Source organism: Serinus canaria, chromosome 1A (assembly GCF_022539315.1).
Source record: "Serinus canaria isolate serCan28SL12 chromosome 1A, serCan2020, whole genome shotgun sequence".
NCBI lineage: Eukaryota > Metazoa > Chordata > Aves > Passeriformes > Fringillidae > Serinus > Serinus canaria.
The window spans coordinates 65,167,043-65,185,767 of record NC_066314.1 but is presented as its reverse complement, the minus strand read 5'-3'; the positions used below and the strand labels follow the sequence as shown (position 1 = coordinate 65,185,767).

The window sequence follows — 18,725 nt, the reverse complement described above, 5'->3', positions numbered from 1 at the left end:
AGACAGTGGTAACATGGTACGAGGTATACATAATCCATGGCTCTTCCCCTGGCCCAAATGGAATGAAGAGTTAAGATCTCATGAGCCTAATTAACACACACACCCGTTAAATGAAGATGAAAATATCTGCTAAGCTCAGCTTGAAGCTATGTTAAAAGCAATACCAACCTGTTTATTACATATTCCCAACACTGTACATACTGTAAACCTCCTGATTGGAAAGATGCACACTCACTGATACCTCAATCCCTTCCAAGGGAAGGCTGAAGCGTGTAAGCTGAGACATTCCTTCCACTCAAACTCAAAAGAATTGAGGAGCTTCAGTTCTGCATAGCAAGAGCAGAGAATCTTGTACTACCTGTCACCTGAATTTCAAGCAGTCATGCTCCCTCAAATGAAACATGTCCTATCTCTCATTATTAGACTCCTTTCCCACCAAGATTTTTTCTCACACCCAAATCTTGCTGGTCTTCTCTGTGAGGTTAAGAGTCCACATTGTCATTCCTTCTGCTCCCCTCCTTGGTTTCCTCTCTTCCTTATTCAGAAACAGTGAGAGCTGAGTTCCTACATCCTCAGATCACTGGCAGTTCTTGTTCTTTCCCTTCACAGACTGCCCACCCCACCTCACTGCCTGCATCTTGTCCACTGTCCAGTTCACACCTATCCTCCACCTCCAGCAAAAACACGTTTCTAAGGAATGGGTTCAACAAGACTCCTTCCAAATTCACACACTTGTTTTAACTTCTTCAAAACCCACAGCTCATTTCTTTTGTAACAGTGTAGAAAGTTTATTTCTCCTCACAAGAGGTACATTGGAAAAAGAGGGACGATGGAGACAAATAGTAAGGGGCAGTCATGGTATAGAAGGAATGTTTCTATTTTATCCTATCCTTGATTTCTCTGAGTATCTACATCTACTGAAACCAAAAGGATGATTTTATTTACAGCATTTGTATTATGGATGATAGACCAAATATGATCTCAACCCTGGCATATGCCATATTTATTTACATTTCTGAACTGACCTCTGTGTATCCTCTTATTTTCATACCAACAAGAAATCTTGTACAACAAGATTTTATGTTTCCAGCACAAGCAAAAATACTTGCAAACAGTATTTCTGTCTACAAAAATAAAAATAAATCCTTGTTTTAAATTAAAGAGACCTGATCACATGAATTGAGTGCATTGGTTTGAACATTACTATGTAAGAGAAACAGTCCTCTAAGGAAAGAAAAATTAAATTCATCAGTAAGTGCTCCTCCATGATATCTATCTTCTGTAAACACTTTAGGTACCTCTATTTCACTGATGTCGTCCAGTGATCCAGACAGTAACTTGATTTTCAAGTCCTGCACCTTGCATTCAAGCAGCAGATTATGTCTCCTTAATCTCATCTCTTCCAGTGAGGTTTCTAGAGCTGTAGCTTCCCTCTGCAACTTTGTGGCTTCTCTACATGCACAAAAGGCACAAAACAACTCAAGAATGGAAACATCACTGCTAATAACATCCAAGAAAAACAGCATGAAAAATACAGCATAGAAAACAGATCCCAAGAACCAAGAGGGCTGTTTCTTCTTCAATAACCCCCATCAAACATAAAGGAAAATGGTACTTCTGCCATCCCCTCCATTCTCCTGAATTACTCCAGAGGGAGCCTCAGTCTCAGTACATTGCCAAGTTCACTTAAAAGCACATTCAAATACCCATATTTCCTAATTACAGACTACTTCTGTTCTGTTCAGCTCTAGTTAACATGTATGGAGATTTGATCCTTTAACAGGTAACCAAGTATCTTTTACCATTACTCTCCCTGAAACAGCTTGATTCTTTACAACCAATTCCTCTGGTAGCATCAAGTTACAATCAGCAGAAACACTGTTAAAATTATACAAAACATAAATTAAGAGGCATATAGTCATGAGTTAACAGAAAATTCCACAAATTTACATAGCTATACTGTGCCAATGTGATGGGTTTTTTAAACATAGTGATGACTCCTGATTAAGGGACATCGGTAATAAGCACAACAGAACTGAAGTATTAACTGTCCACTAGGGAGTTGATTTAATATTACAATAGGAGAAAAAAATTGACCTAAAGTTAGTATCAGTTTAAGGTATCCAACATATGAAAAGTCTGGAAAAATAACAATGAAGTTGGAAAAGAAAATGTTCCCATTAATCAGACCCACTGTACAACTCAAACTGAACTGTGGAACTGCGAGGGAACTTCACATGCTGCCAATCAAGCTGTAAGCTACTTCATATTCACCACACAGGAGGAGAGATCTGTGCTCAGAGATCACAGTGAGACCTAAAACTAGGCAGATAATAAAATAATTCTGTATGGTTTATGGGATGGCCCTCTTGAACTACTCTCCTTCACACACACTGAATTAGAAACACTGTTAAACTAAGGCACACTGTAGATGCAAATCACTATGTCTCTAATAAATCTTTCACAAGAAAACAAAACCAGATCAATCCAAACAAGTGATCAGTAAATCCATGCTAAGTATTATCCCTTTAATCATCTTCCCAGGAGTAGAAGTAGGAGTTACCTATTAAGAGTTAACATCGTCTTTCTGAACTCTTCAACTTCATTTTGGCTTTTTGCAAGCTCAGCTTTATGAGCCCTTAATCTATCCTTAAGGTGTTGCTGCTCCTCCAAAAGTCCATTCACTTTTTTTAGAAGTTTTTCCTCATCCTGCATAGAAATATTTAGATTTTTAACCTCCCACCAAGAATGTAGATCTGGAACCTCCACTATACAGAAAGCAGGAGTTAAACCTGTTACATTCAAATGTGTTACAGAGAAGATCTGTAAGGCACTGGGGGGGGGTTTCCCCCACTTTGTGGCAGTTTTATACATTTCACATTTTGTTTTTTGTTCAAAGCATGTATCTTCTCCTTCCCTTTTCTGTGAACAAGCACAAGCTTGTTTCTTTAACAAGCACCATCAGCACAGGACAGAATAAAGAACACTGAAAGAGGAACCCATACATACTACATCAACTAAAAATCTAAATTGGTTTCATAGCATTATTTCAAATGTATTAGTGGCTGTAAAGTAGCTTAAAGATGTAAAGCACCAGAGTTGCTTCTCTTACTCATAAAATCTTTGCTGAATCTGAGCCACATGCTGCTGCTTTTATCTATATTTGCATGTTGCCTTTTCGTATCAAGAGAACACATTAACTGAACAAAATATAAAATAATACTGTACAGACAGTAATCCAAAACTTAATTTTTAGTAAGCTTATTTTTAATAATAAATAAGCATTCAAATATGGCAGTTTATTCCAAAGCTAATATGCATCTGCATTTTTCTAAGCAACTACAAAGTCAACCCTGATTTAACCCCTTGAAAAATTAATCCACAGCATCAACTACATTTATTCAGAATTGAAACTGAGAGGAAAGAATATACTGAATTACAGAGACAGAGAAATTGTTTTTATTATTACCTTCTGTAGCTTGATAATCTCAGCTTCATCTTTATGAATTGTCTCCCTCAACCTGCTGACTGAGTTTGTTAATTTTTGTAGATGATCACGATTATACTCCAGCTGAATGTTCAGTCGTGTCCTCTGATTTTCAAACTCCAGTCTAGTCAAGGTACAGAATTTAAAACCATTTCTTAAAAAGCAGGCTATTACCTGTGACTGGACTCTATTCAGATACCATTATGTATCTTCTATGTATACACAAAAATCTGCATTACATTGATTCTACTACACCACATCCTGTGAATATATGGGAAGTCACAAAGATATAGTGATACTGGTTAAACAAATACAATATAGCATATAGCCACATCAATATGGAAAGTGACACCTGAACTTCAACCATCAGCTCATTTTAACATTCTCCTTCTAAGATACAAATCTGTGGTGCAGTGACACATGTCTGTGAGAGAAACACTAGCTGAGGTTACCTGTGAAAACTCAAGAACCTGTCTTCTTTACAAGAGTATGTTCCTATACCAAACACCTGCATCTTAACACCAAGTTTTCCTTAAGATTTATTCACACATGAGTGACCCTTCAACCTTGGATAGTGCCACTTTTTAATGTGGATATTAGAAAGCTATTTTTTATTGTTTTACAATAGTGCTACCAAAATAGTAAATGTTACCTTTTAAGTTTGTTGCAAGCTGTTACTGACTCTAACAAATCCAAACCACAGCAGTGATCTAACTGATCCTTTTCTAACTAATCTACAGCAGTGGCTTAACAGTGACAAGGAGAACCTTCTACATTCTCCTTTGACTTTGTGTTATTTCCTGTGAGGGAGTTTCTCCAGTGTGCCCAATTTAATACCAACCACTGGTTTACATTTTAGTGACAGATACCACCTTCTCTTATCAATCTCCTCTTGTTGTCTCACATGCTCTTGTTCATACACACGAATATTTTCTATACCAATTTCTTCACAGAATTCCTGGAAAACAACATCTTCAACCTTTGAAAACAGAGAAATGGAACAAAAAATGATTATACTATTTTGAACTCACTCCATGCTACAGACTAGATTTTTAAGGTATTTCAAGAAAACACCTAACAACTACTGAGAAGTAATTGGTACTTGAAATTTTCAAAAAACACTTTCAGTCCCAATGCCAGACATAAGGCATATGTAACTCCAATCTAAGCTCTTCTAGACAGCACCTGGTCATTCTGAAAACAGAAGTCATCACAGTGTAACCAGCTTCCCTGGTTTTGCCTGTTGTTCCCATACAGCTGAAGAAGAGAAAGCTAGACAGGACACTAATCAGATACACTAGATTTCTTGGAGTTGCAGTTCAGTTCTTTATTTGAATCCTTTCAAGAGATCCATAAATATTAATTACTATGCTCTGTTTATAGAAAAGTCATAGAAAAAACTCTGCCATGGAATAGCTAATTTCCTAATTATACAGCATATACTAGCAAAAGCATCAGTCAAAATCAATTCTAAAATTTTTTTTTACAATTTAAGCAGGCATATACTAAGTACATTGTATATGGCTGGACTGAAGGAAGAAATAGCAACAGTCCATTCCTATAAAATCCTATTTAAAAGGAATCCCAATGGACTGAACAAATTTTTAAAAGAACTCTACAGGTCAAAGCCTGGTATTATTTTTATTGTTTTAGTATTCAGGATTTTTTAGCCAGGTATCAAATACTACATCAAACCAAGTTATACTGTCCAAGTTACACTACTCCCTGGAAACTGATGACTGGCTCCAAATGACAGCCTCTATGTTTTTGTTTTTTTCAGAACAAGCAAAAGAGAAGTTCCTGCATCTGGAATTCTAAGACAGTTAACTATCAATAACTTCCTCAGTGTTTGCAGATTACAGACATCTGCACTGCCTCATGCCTGCACCCCAAGCAAGACAGAGAACAGGCAGCAATTTTGGCTTGTTCTTACATGTAGAATTCCAGTCACAGATTAATCCCAGACTGACTGATGAGAATGGGTCAGAAGCCAGGAACTAAATTACAGATGTACGATACAGCCTGAGTTACTGCAGACAGTGGTGAGGAATGTCTCCTTCTCCAACAATATACATTGACACCAGCATCAAAGTCCTGGGCTCTGCACTTCCCAGATAACACTGCAGCACCATTTTTCTACAGCTTATACCTGATTTCTTTGTTTGACTAGAGCAGGAGCAAAGGCAGCTTCAAAACACAGGTAGAGATGAGGTGCCTATTTCCCCAAGAGGTCAATTACTGTCTACTCTAGCAGAACACAGCAGGGAACCCCTCTCGGCATTCCATTAGGCTTTACTAACATTCCCTTCACTGCTGAATGCCTTTAGTCTCTTCATGGCAACCCTGCTCTGCAATCTGTCCACTGTCTGTATGAACTGCTCTGGGGACCACTAGAAGATTGATAAATTACAGGGAAATTGAGGGATGAGCTGGCCAAAGGGTCTACACAAAAAACCAGCTGAGAAACCTAAGTGGTGGATCACATATCACAGAAAACTTTTCCTGTTGCTGATAAGAAGCAGACAGGAGCAGATTCTAAAGACAAAACCTGTTTAGTACTGTAACAGATAACCCTTGGTCAGGTGGGGATAGAACAAGAACTCCATAATCTCCATCACCGACACCTCAAAAGAGAGGGTGAGCAAAGAACACTCAAGTTTTTTCACAGGCTAGCTTCATCTTGCATGAACTGGAATTGAATACAGGTATACAATGGTTTTAAAAAAACCAACAAAATACCAAAACAAGCCACAAAACCACAACATGCAAAAAACCCAAAAGAACCTTCTTCCCACCCAGTAAAGAAAAAAAACAAACAACATCATCACAAAAAGAAAACCTCTACAGAAACAAACCAACCTCCCAGAACAGTGAAATAGGAATTTGCTGACAATCATCACACACACCTCAGCCACTCCCAGGGTAATCAGAGCAGAGAGAAGAATCAAGAACAAATACTGGCTACTTCCCAAGAGAAAGAAACCTTCAGAATATGCTATTTTTCATCTACTTTCCAAGCAGACAGGCCATCCCCCAGACATATCACCTGCAGAGTTCAGAACAAAGCCCTCTCATAGTGCTGAGGACTGTTTTCAGCTCTAGAAAGCTGTATATATTAAGCAAAGCTTCATCTACTTGAGACATAGATGGATTTGGTTGGTTGGATTTGTGTTTAGCACTTGACAGCCACAGAACTTTGACTCTAAGGAAACTGATTTGCAAAGCCATGACTCATATACACTAACATCCTCTGTTCAGTTACCTTGGTAAGAAAGGTAGAGGATGTGGAGAGATTACTGGAATACTGTACAAGCCTTGTTGACAAAGCAGTTTACAAAGTTAAAAGTCGTCCAGTTCTAAACATCAGTAAAACTTAAGCTTCTGTAACCTAAGAGCATGAGCTCTCAAAGCTCTGACAGAAGGCATTACCTCATTAATTTTTTTCTGAAACTCTTTTATTTTTTCTTTTCTTTGCACTATTCCTTCATTCAGCATATCATGCTGAGCCTCAATATTTACCAGTTCACTTTCCAGTTTTGATTTTTCCTAGATAGAAAGGAAAAAGATGGTAATTTTTTTCAATAGGATGATCAACTTTCTAGAAATTAAAGGACAGCTCTGTTCCAGGTTAACAGTTTTTTTTCTGATTAAAAACATTAAATATTCTCTTCTCAAATGCCACTTAGCCACTATTACTGCCAATCTGCATGTAACAATTACAGTTTTAACAAGTGGAAAAGCAAAATAAGTACCACATAAAGTGCACTTTGACTTACAGACTTCTGAAGGTTACTAGATGATAAACCAAGTTTAACAGAAACACAAGGTTTAAACCACAATAGAAAAAGCCTAATGTAAAGTACTTTGCAATCTTTGTTTTTAGTATTTTATCAATTCCTCAGTTGAAACTTCTGTATGTAAAACTTTACCTGAATAAAAAAAACTATGTAAGAAAGTAGTATTACTTGATCAGTAATTGCAGTTAATACAATTATTAAACATGAAAATGATAAAGACTTTATAATATTATACCATGAAGAGATTGGCAAGATGTTTCTTTTTAATAAGGTCTAATTCACTCTGTGAATATTTAAGTCGTGTCTGAGTTCCTTGGCACTGAGCACGCAACTGCTTCAAGTCAGCCTCCTTCCGTCTGATCCTCATTAAGTCCTGGGAAAGTGTTATGGTGGGAAAAGAAGCTTTTTAAACAAAAGATGAACTGTTTGAAAATTATTTGTTTTTCAGATGTTATAGCTAGCCCCACTGACCTAGGCCTCATTCAAGGTAAAGGCTGATAGCACAGGTCATATGCAATATTAATATCATAATGGATTTATTTCTCCCAAGAGAGTATCTGCTTGCAGATTAAATTACAACTCCATCCCTCTTAAAAAAAGCCAACTAAAGGTATGACAAATCATTTTACACTGGCAGGTTTTGGTTCATGCCAACATTCCCATGTTTACACAACCATATTGTCATTTTCATTACAAGTCTTCAGGTACTCTTAATGTTTACCTGGAGGGAGCTTGGACCAACAGCATTGTCCTGTATTTCTGCCTGTGAACTGAGAACCACAGCTAAGAACTCAGATGCAGAGTTCACTAATAACTAGAAGAGGATGAACAGCTATTATGTCCTGTCTGCATCTTCTAGAAGCTTTGCAAATTATACTTTTAGAAAATCACCTTCCCAGAGCTGAATTAAGTTAGACACAGCATGACTTCAGCAGTGAAGTGCTTTTAAGAGACCTACCTTTAACTCAGTAATCAAGCTATCTCTTCTTTCTTTCATTTTATTAATTTCTTTCTCATCCCAACATCTAGCTTTAAATCTTAAATCACTTGATCCTCCAGAAATCACTCCAGATTTCAAAAATAAAGTTCCATCAAGAGACACTGTCTGGAAGAAAATAAGTTATATCCAAATAAATCAGAGAAAACCCCAGCCAAAGTATCCCATGCACTGGTGACCAAGATATGGCAGTAAAACAAGTAACAACCACATTTGAGTTGGCCTCAAATTTTTCTTTTCTCTTCCAAACCTGCTAACACAAGGCATTTGAAGCAAAGAGAAAGTCTGTTCCTTCTTAGGAGTAATCACATTTTGGTACTACAGCTGATCAGAAAATAAAATGAAATTGTGTAATTTCCTTGCACATAGCCCCTGGTGTATATACTTGCACTTAAAAGGTGTAGAACAGACACCTTTTAAACTTGGTAGAACAAGCAACATGGTAACAGAGTAAAGGTGAACAGCTTGTTTGTAAAGTCAAACTGTACATTTCTCTAAAGAACATGGGTGGTTTTGAGACTTTATTTCAAGTAAAAATGACTTCACACACACCTTCAACTTAAAGCTCTCTTAATCAAAATTTTAGAAGGTTAATTAAGTGAATAAAATACTGTCTGCAGCAATAGAGACAGGAATAAGAAGAAAGAACTGCAGGAAGTGACAGAGAAGATTGCAGCCCTTAACATAATCTATATCTACAACCAAGATACTCTATCTTTCCAAATTCTTTAAAATATCTGCTTGCTAAAGTCTGTGTTTTTAAATCAGACCGTTTTAGAAGCATGATTTTCCATCCCTCCTACTCCTCCTAATAAGGACTATACCTAGACCCATATTTGGACCCTAACTATCCTTTCAATATCTTCCTCCTTTTCCCAGAAAAACCACTTCATCTTTCTACCAGAGGGAAACACAGCCAAGTGAAGTACCTAGGCATTTGTTTCTGTGGGATTAGACAGCAGAGTACCGACTCTGTGTTTATCTGCAATACTCCAGCATGTTTAGAGAAGAATTATTTAATGGCATCAAACACAACTGCAATAAAAAAATATATGCAAAAAACTTTGGCTTCTCACTTTCAACCTCACTGGTCCATCAAATGCAATGTGTTTTGCTTCCTTAATTGTTTCACAGATCAAAGCATTCCCACTCACAAACTGAACCACCTTTTTCAGTGGAGCAAATTGCGTTTGTACAACATCCACCATCATTTTAGCTTCTTTTATCTCCCTTAGCTTCTCATTAATTGGTTTAACCTGTAAAGCAAACAAGCAGTGTTTAGAATCCATGTTGTTAAAGCAAACCATATCCAAATCTGAGTAGTCTGGAGACATAATGTACGTATGGAGCTCAATCACTGCCAAGACTAAAAACAGATCTCAGGTTTATGGTCTCTGTACACCACTGTCCTTCAATCTGCATAACCTACTGCATCACTATTTATGATGGCATTAAGATACAATTGTATAACCTGTACATCAAATCAGAGGACACCAATGCATGGAGAACAAACAAGAGAGTGCAAGATGTGTGTGTGGCTGCAGGGCTACCACCTCGCCCAGAGAAGTTGTGGCTGCCCCATCCCTGCAAGTGTTCAAGGCCAGGGAGAATGAGCAGCCTGGTCCAGTGGAAGGTGTCCTTGCCCATGGCAAGGGTTGATGAGCTTGAAGATCCATTCTAAACCAAACCAGTCTGTGATTCTATGATTTTTGGGGTCAAGGAGACATAGCTGGATAGTTCCTATAGCTGGAGCAGTGCTATGAGGGATACAAGCTTTTTGGGAAGGACAGGTGGGGTGGGGAGGAGGACGTGATACAGCATATGGAATAGAATGAGGTACTGAGTTCTTTTCACTTTGGTCATTACTTGCAAGACTAGCCCCTGGGAATCTAGAACAACTAAGACACTCTAGTGAGAAAAGGATCAGGTCAGGCAAACTTAAGCAAACTGTATGCATGTAAATGCGTGGGTCCTGGTGTGATACAACCAGCAGAGCTGAAGGATGCCATTACAAGGCCACTTTCCATATACCTCTGAAGGATCATGGCAACTGAAAGAGGTGCCTAAGGATTAGGCAAAAACAAACACCACTCCTGTGCTCAAAAAGAGGCAAGGACAAGGACCCAAGGAACTACAGGACAGTCAACCTCATGCTGCTTGTGGAAAAGGTGATAGAGCTACTTATCCTACTAGTTCCAGGTACACAAACACAAAATCTTGGGAGACGTAGTCACCATGGTTTCACCAAGTCAGTCATGCATGATCAGCAACAGCCTAACACAAAAGAAATTACTGGCCTGACAGACCTGGAGAGAACAGTCAGCATTATCTACCTAGACTTCTGAAAGGCTTTTAACACAGCCTCCCTTAAGATCATCATGGATAAACTGATGAAATGAACAGTGAGATGAAGTGAAAACTGTCTGAACAGACAAGCCCAGGATGGTGACTGCTAGTACAAAGTCCAGTTAGAGGCCAGTAGGTAGCCATGCCAATTCTGGGATTGATCCTGTTTAACGTCTTCATTAATTATCTGAATGATGGGGAAGAATGTACCCTCAGCAATTGCTGATCACAAAAAAAATGTGAAGAATGGCTGATACACCAGACAGTTATGCTGTCATCCAGAGAGACCTCAGCAGGCTGGCAAAGGCCAACAGGAGCCTCATGAAATTCACTTCCCAAGTCCTGTGCCTTAACAATTCAGCTCATTCTAGTTAAACTAAAATGAGCCAGTATCAAGACTTACAAATGTAGTAGCTTGCTGATGACAGGAGAAAGAAAAACATACTTACATCAAGGTAATCCAAAGCAAGAAAAGTTTCAGGTTCAGCTCGTTCTTGTTTTAGGAACCGAATGCAATCTCTTGCTATTTTTTCAGTGGCAACAATAATGGCAGTCATGTATTTGCTGAATACCTTGGTAACAGCAAGCTGGTATTTTTTATGAATAGGATGACACAGGTCAAGCAATCTTCCAAACTGAAGATTAAAATAGAGAAATATTAGTTAATATTAATATTATATACTCAAGCAGGAAGAAAATTTAAAAAGATATTCCAGACTGTCCAATTTACTCCAGCTGCTTACACAGTCTATTGCAGAACTTTTAAGTCTCAACTCTACAAAAAGCATTTAAATGAGGCCATTCCATTACCACAGAATCTGGATAGAGCCTTTTTAGACTTTCCAGGATCTCTGCTCTCATCTGCTCACGCCTTCCTTCATGGTAATCAATTTTGGCATTCTGCAGTTCACCAACTATTTTGTTCAAGTCCTCGTTCACTTCAGCCATTCGTATTGTTGCACTCTCAATTTCCTTAGCCAGCACTTCCTCCTGCTGTTTTTTTTCTGTTAGTGATCCACTTTCAGCAGAAAAAAAATAAAAAGCAATCGCAATTTCATTTATACACATTTTCAGTATAAATGAAGGTCAGACTGCAGTCACCTAACTTCACCAGCAGTAAATATCAGGCAGAAGACAAGACCCAGGAGGCAAGAACTGAGCTGTGCTAATACACAATGTAAATATTAATGCTTTCTAGAGCAGCACAACTACAAAACTCTCCTGTTTTCCTGCTCAGAATTTGTCCAGTAATAGCCCCATACCCACAGTAACATAATTTGTGAGAAATTAGAATTACAGAACCAATTCAAACAAAATATGGATTAGTCATCATACTTCCTACTTTATTTTGACCACCAAAGTGACTGAAATATTAAGTAAAATTAGTAAGAATTCTAGTTCTTATTAAAATTTCAAACAAAATTAGAAGGAAGTAGAAACCTGCTGTGCTTTGAAAATGATTAATACCCAAGAAATCTAGTTAGCTTTTAAATTTTACACATACATGCAAACTTTAGCATACTCTTCCAACTTCTCTATGCGTTTTTCATGCTCTTCTACCTGTTCCACAGTCTGTTTAATGGTTTCCTATGCAGTCACAAATAGAATGTGTTAAAAATAAATCAGAGCAAAATGACAGTTTTAAGATATACAGCTCTACATTCAGAACAAGTACTGAGATAGATCTTTTCTTCTTTACTGAGATAGACCTTTTTTTCTTTATTGCTATTTTATGGTGAAGTAACAGCATCTCTTTTGCAACAGTAGGTGCCAAGCTACACCTGAACAAGTAACAAAGGGAAATTGTTATACCAAGGCCATTATGGAATTTTCCACGCTCAACTACAATTTAGGGAAAGCCTCTTCAGAACAGAGAATCATGACACCAACAAATAAAAAAAAATCTTTAAACAAAGCACCAGGAAATTATAGGTCTTGAAACAAAGAGGTGCTACTCTTGGCCCTACATCAATAGCTTTTTCCAAAGAAGTTAACACAGTTTCCAAAAGGACACAAAACATTGTAGTAAAAAAACCCCCACCAATGGTAAAATAAGAATTTTCAATTACCCAAATTTATTAAAAAAATCATTAACTGAAGCAAGTAGAGAGGGGAAAAAAAATCTGCTACCAACACAGTTTATTAAGCCTTAATTTAACCCCTGAACTCCTTTTTAAATAGTTCTAGGGATGGAGAGTTAACTTGCTCCCACTACCCTGTTTGCATATACGTATTTCATGCACTCTTAAGTAATCCTTATTCCTTTCTCAACATCCTATTCCTTTGGGACTCGCTCAGCTCAAGAAGCAAAGGCAATGGAATTTATTGCACTTCTAGATAGTAACTACATTCTTCTGGTAACTAGTAATTGAAAAAGAAATTGTATTTTATGAAAAAAATGGATGTACAAATATTATCTAACTATTGTTCATATCCTCATAAACATGGAGTAAAATACAGACTTTTCCAAAGAAGCATGCTTATATATTCAAGAATGAGGTGTTTAGAGCTCTATCACTCATGAAGCCTCATATGGTCCATTTTTAAGCTTTCTGAATAGCAGTCTCCCTCAACCTTGATTCTTTAACTAAATGCTGAAGAAATGCATCTTGCCTCTAACTTCTTAGTAGGTTACAAAAAGGCAAGTTAGCAGAGTTAAAAACAAAAATACAGCCAGAAAAACCAAAACACCTAACAGGACAAGGTTTCCAGCACACCTGAAATGCTACACAGCATTCTGCCTTTTTAATTCTATCAGAAGCAAACATCAGGCATGGGAACCAAGCCAGAGTGAAAAATGCACATATTTTATTCTTACATGTTTGAATCTGCAATGATAAAAGATATCACAATCAAAATGACTGCAACTGTATTCACACAAAAAAGCTGCCTCTGAAGTGATGGACACTGAGATTTTTCCAACTACAACACATTCTTGCATACAACTGACCTTAAAACCACCTCAGCAAAGAGATTCTGTGATCAAAATACACCTCTGCAGGGTTTGAGTGTCATACACACATACAACAGCAGTGGGACACCTCAGAAAGACTGCACTTACACAACCAGAGACTGCTGACAGTTAATGAGTTAGTGTTATGAGTCCTTGTAAAATATCAGAGCCAAAGCTTTCAAACCCAAATCCTCAGTGTGGGCTCATGCACATGATTTCTGAACAAATTTAGAGGCCATTCTGCTAAACCTGTTGCAACATGAAAACTGAGTTAACACTTCCAATATACCTCTCTTCTGCTGAGGATTTGATTACATCAAACCACTGAACATATTTATATACAGTTATACCAGAGGGAACAGCAGAGAGACATTTTTCTCCTAAGAACCTAATTCTAGTTTGATACAGATACCTCAATTTCACTTTTCTTCCTGCGATTAAGCTTCAGCCTTTCTTGATCTCCTTTATCCTCCCAACGAAGTTTTTCTAGCTGCTGGGCTAGTGTAGCTACTTTCTTTCTTGCTATTTCCTTTAGCTCTTTGTACCGTTGTAACTGGACAAAAAGAAATAAAAAAAAAAAATCACTCCTTGGAAAGTGAGGAAACTCATGTTGTTACAGCCTTAAGTAACTTTACCTACCTAAATTTGATGAAAACTACCCAATTCTCCAGCAGGCTCTTCTAGCTCTTGATTGCATTATAACAACTTGAATTTTTTACAGTAAATTTCAATCCAAAGCTTACACCTAACAATTATTACAGTCTTTTTTTAATCCTTTTTTATTACTCTTATTGTTCAGGGAAGCTTATAGTACTTCTCATTCAATCTGAAGATTAACACTATGTCTTTGCACAGCCCAAAACTGTGCAGTCTTTTCAGCGTTCTCATGTTATTAAAAATTTTCATAGTAAGTGGAATACAAATACTTTAAACAAATCTGCTAAGTGATGACTAACCAACCAAATGCCTCTAAAGTGCAGTGCAGGAAGATTCACAGACTAAGGTAGCAACCTTGCAGGTTGTCCATTAATTGATCAGAAATTATTTTAAAGAGGAGACAGTGGAAAAAAGCTATCACATAGTTTTACAAACATTTGTAGCCATATGGTCAAAGGCAGCTTCTTTCCAAGTGAATTTAGTACCAAGGGATGTAGGTAGCCCTTTCCTTCTCAAAGAAGAAGATGGTATGTACACTGTCAGGTCTTCACTGGCTTTCCGTAATTGATACCTCAGATGAAAAGCCAGTTCTCAAAAATCACTCACCTGAGTCCCTGACAAACATTTTCTGTCCTACCCTCCTACAGCGTACCATGTGTCTAAATAAAAGTGAGAATTTTGGTTTTGTTTAAGTTGAAGGGCAAAAAGATTATTAAAAATCACAGGTCATTGGTGAAATAACAGTTTCCATGTAATCAGGAGTCCTTCTGGACTTCTCTAGTAACAGTACTTTTGGGCCTCCTAGTTTACCTGACTTTCTCCCAGCTCAATTTCTGCTGCTCTCTGCATTCTCTCCTCCTCAGTTTTCTCCTCAAATGCTCTCCACGCCTTCTCAATATCACTCAATTCCATCTCTAGTTCTTTTATGTTCTGCTTTTCCTTATCACAGGCTTTCTCCTTCTCCCTTAGAGATTTTTTAGACATTTCTACTTTCTTGATTTGGTAGGATGTGTTTTCCTTTGCCTTTATATAGAGGGGTCTCTGCTGAATCAGTGAAGCCTCCAGAGTCCTAAAAAACAGAACCAGAAACAAGCCCAAAACAACCAACCCCAAATCAAACACCACAAGCTCAACCAAAACTGCAAAGCAACAGGAAAAGGGGAGAGAGGGAAGATAGAAAAGACACTGCCTCCCCCCTGCTGACCACATATGCAAACTATCAGTTTCAAACTGCAAGGTTGGGGCTTACACTGTGGGTATGCCCACAGAGGATTTTTTTTTTTAAATATCCAGTGAAAACAGTAATTTAAGAAGTGAAACAATCTCCTAAAATTTAATAGCAAACAAGTGTTTACATAATGAAAAATATAACTAGGCATGGTATAGGAGGTAAAAATAATTTCTGGATTTTACTTCAGTGAATTGCTAGGAACTGACTTCCACAGCACTGGACTATCAACCAAATTTTTCCCAGGAAATGCACACCTGCCAAGCAACTCCCAGTGCACATAATGCTTTACTCAACTATCACAGAACTTGATTGGAAAACCTACTTCATTTCTTTTTCCATAAGCTGTTGGTCCCTGTTTAGTATCCCAAACATTTTTTTCTTGACTTTAAATGAATCTTCTGCTGTAGAAAGAGCCTCTTTCTTGATATGAGCCTCCATATTCTTTTCATCCAAACTGTTTTTCAGAAAGCTAATTTGCTTTTCATTGTGATAAAGCTGAAAAAGCTGCAGCTGAATCCTTTCTTCATCCAGTTCCTTGATTAACATCTGGTAATGCTCTGCCTACCAACATTAAAATTTAATTTATAGTTCATAAAACTATCTTCCATCATTAGCAGTCTAATTTCAAGGCCAAAGTGATGTAAGATGATGTACAAGTAGCTCTAATTCTGGTAATGGTCACTTATCATTAAACTCAAATATTTAAGTCAATACTTTAATTATACTGGCAAGCCTATACTTTTATTTAGGTTACATGTATCCCTCTACCTTTTCAAATGATACTAAATTATTATACAGTATGCCATACTAAAAAACCCACTAGACTAAAAGCAACGTTTTTGTGTTTGTTTTGTTGGCTTTTTGTCATTTTATAAACAGTACTGAAGTTCAAAAGAGATGCAAAATGTGGCAACTTAGCATGAAAAAAACTAAGTTACCTCCTCTTTTTCTATCCTTGCTTGTTTGCGTTCTGCTGCCACACTTTTTTTCTTGTTATAATTAAACTGTGCATCCTGTTCTGCTTGCTGCATTTTCTTCTTCTTTTGTTCATAGTCTTCAGCATACTCCCATGAATTACTAATTTGTTCAAAAAGTTGAGTTCTCTCCTTTGGCTTCTTCATTGCAATTGACTCTACTGTTCCCTAAACCAAAATTGAAAATAAATAAATTATGCAGCTGTAGATCACTCTGATGCCTTATGAATTTAGAAGCATATAGTACAGATTGACTTTTGTATTCATTTATGGTCAACACAGCTGGTGGAAATGCATCTAGATTCAAACCCAAGGAAAAATTGCATGCCAAAATGAGGATCACCTAGCCACTCAGATTTCTATATATGTTTCTGTAAAAGGGAAAAATCTATTCTTCCTTAGGATTTTTTTGTCAGCAACTCTAAGTAATATGAATTTGTGAAATGTTATTATTCATCAAAAGCTTAAGGCCTATGTCATTACATTCTTGGAAACTAACAGCTGAATAGAATTTTCAACCCCTCAATCTTAAAAAAACCCCTTTACATTTCATGTGTCTTTACTAACAGGAGTATTTTCAGATGAAATTACTTTTTTCTGCAATTAAATACACATAAGCATTTATACAGACTCATACTTTTCTATATATTGTGAATAACAGAAGGACTCAACTTCTTCCAGATTAGCTTCTTTCTTACTACTGTATGCATTTATGTACAAACCCCATTAAGACAAGTACAAGACTATTTTGTAGTCTTGTACTTCTTGGTAAGGTCAACAAAAAGTATGTTGCCTCGTAGCTGGTTAAGGGTGCTCTCATTTCTAGACAATACTTAACTGTGTATTCTATGAAATAACCTAAGAACCTTTTGTTTTCTTTTGAAAGTACCTTGAATACTCACCTGAAAAATAAGGCAATTCCTGGCCTTGACAAGAATGCCTACTTTTTCTAGCTCAGATATGTATGCAGATCGGCTGACAGACTTGTCATTGAAAAGAAACTCAGAACAACTACCTAAAGGAGAAAAGGAAAAAAAAATTACTGCTGAAAATGGTTACAACAAAAAATCCACTGGAAAAGAGTTAAACTAGTGGAATAATTTAACTGAGCAATTTTCTCAAAGAACACAATAGATTTCAATTACTTCTTTATTCCTTTCAGTAGCTCATCTTTTCTGTTTAAAAACTCGCTTCCAATTTTAGTACTTTCTAAAGGAATTGATACCTGCAGCAAGGTGTCAGACCCCATTTCCTTGAGCCTACAACACCTACAGATCTCAAGGAAATATCTAGAGACTGATGGTGAGCAAAGAACATATAATAACTTATTAAAATATTTAATTAATTGACCCAAATATTTGTTTTCATTTGTACCACTATCTGAAGGATTATACAAATCTGCCCAACTATGAACTAATATTGGGCATCTGAAATTCTAAATTGGGTATTTTTGGTCTCCATTTCTTTACACATCAGACAATAGACAATACCTGCTGCAGAATCTAATACCTACCACGGATAACTCTTGAAAATGTTTTTTCTTCCCCATCTTCCTCACAATATACAATCTTCACACTAGCTGTGGAAGAAACAGGTTTTCCAACATGCGCTCCATGAATAAGTTCTCGAACACTTTTAACTCGCAAATTTGATGTTTTTTCACACATCACAAAGCTAACAGCATCCATTATGTTAGATTTACCTTAAAAATGAAAAAAAATTAAGAATTTTTTGACATGACATAAATGGAAGCACGTTATTAAGAATTAAAGAATCTGGAGAATTGCCAAATTCTTTAAAAATTCTATTTCCAATTATATATTTTTAATTCTTTTAGGAAGAAATTCTTCTCTCTGAGGGTAGTGGGATAGTGGTACAGGTTATTTAAAGAAGCTGGGGATGCTCCACTTCTGGAAGTCCTCAAGGCCAAGCTGGATGGGGCTTGGAACAACCTGGTCTAGTGGAAGGCATGATTAGGGGGTAGAACTAGATGAGATCTGAGGTCCCTTCCCACTGAAACCATTCTATGATTTTGTGATTTTAGCAAGGAAAAGCTGTTGCACATAATAAACACATTTTTAAGATGTAACACACTGGCAGCAGCAAATAAGCCTGTCTGTAATGAAAATTCTGACAAAATTTATTTATTTTTTCAGCCTTATTGGAGTAATTTTTTGTGTTTTACACAGCCTTCTCTATAGGAGAGTGGGCCACATCACCCTCCTTCCTTGGCAATGCGCTGTCTGGAGTGAAGTGAGGGAAGTTTATGGTATGAACACTCCA

The 18,725-nt window shown here is 37.1% G+C and overlaps 1 protein-coding gene across 1 annotated transcript in view; it reads right to left on the bottom strand.

Annotated features, from left to right (window-relative positions):
- The window catches only part of SMC1B (structural maintenance of chromosomes 1B), a 28,228-nt gene that overhangs the window by 7,526 nt on the left and 1,977 nt on the right, over positions 1 to 18,725 (bottom strand). The window contains exons 2-18 of the mRNA XM_009095104.4: positions 17,956 to 18,144; positions 17,345 to 17,457; positions 16,407 to 16,610; positions 15,791 to 16,029; positions 15,048 to 15,306; positions 13,993 to 14,133; positions 12,132 to 12,214; positions 11,438 to 11,645; positions 11,077 to 11,262; positions 9,358 to 9,537; positions 8,243 to 8,389; positions 7,520 to 7,657; positions 6,917 to 7,033; positions 4,360 to 4,466; positions 3,470 to 3,611; positions 2,564 to 2,709; positions 1,299 to 1,452 (exon numbers count right to left, since the gene is read on the bottom strand). Of these exons, the coding sequence (XP_009093352.2) occupies positions 1,299 to 1,452; positions 2,564 to 2,709; positions 3,470 to 3,611; positions 4,360 to 4,466; positions 6,917 to 7,033; positions 7,520 to 7,657; positions 8,243 to 8,389; positions 9,358 to 9,537; positions 11,077 to 11,262; positions 11,438 to 11,645; positions 12,132 to 12,214; positions 13,993 to 14,133; positions 15,048 to 15,306; positions 15,791 to 16,029; positions 16,407 to 16,610; positions 17,345 to 17,457; positions 17,956 to 18,144 (2,753 nt within the window). The remainder of the gene's footprint in view (positions 1 to 1,298; positions 1,453 to 2,563; positions 2,710 to 3,469; positions 3,612 to 4,359; positions 4,467 to 6,916; positions 7,034 to 7,519; positions 7,658 to 8,242; positions 8,390 to 9,357; positions 9,538 to 11,076; positions 11,263 to 11,437; positions 11,646 to 12,131; positions 12,215 to 13,992; positions 14,134 to 15,047; positions 15,307 to 15,790; positions 16,030 to 16,406; positions 16,611 to 17,344; positions 17,458 to 17,955; positions 18,145 to 18,725) is intronic.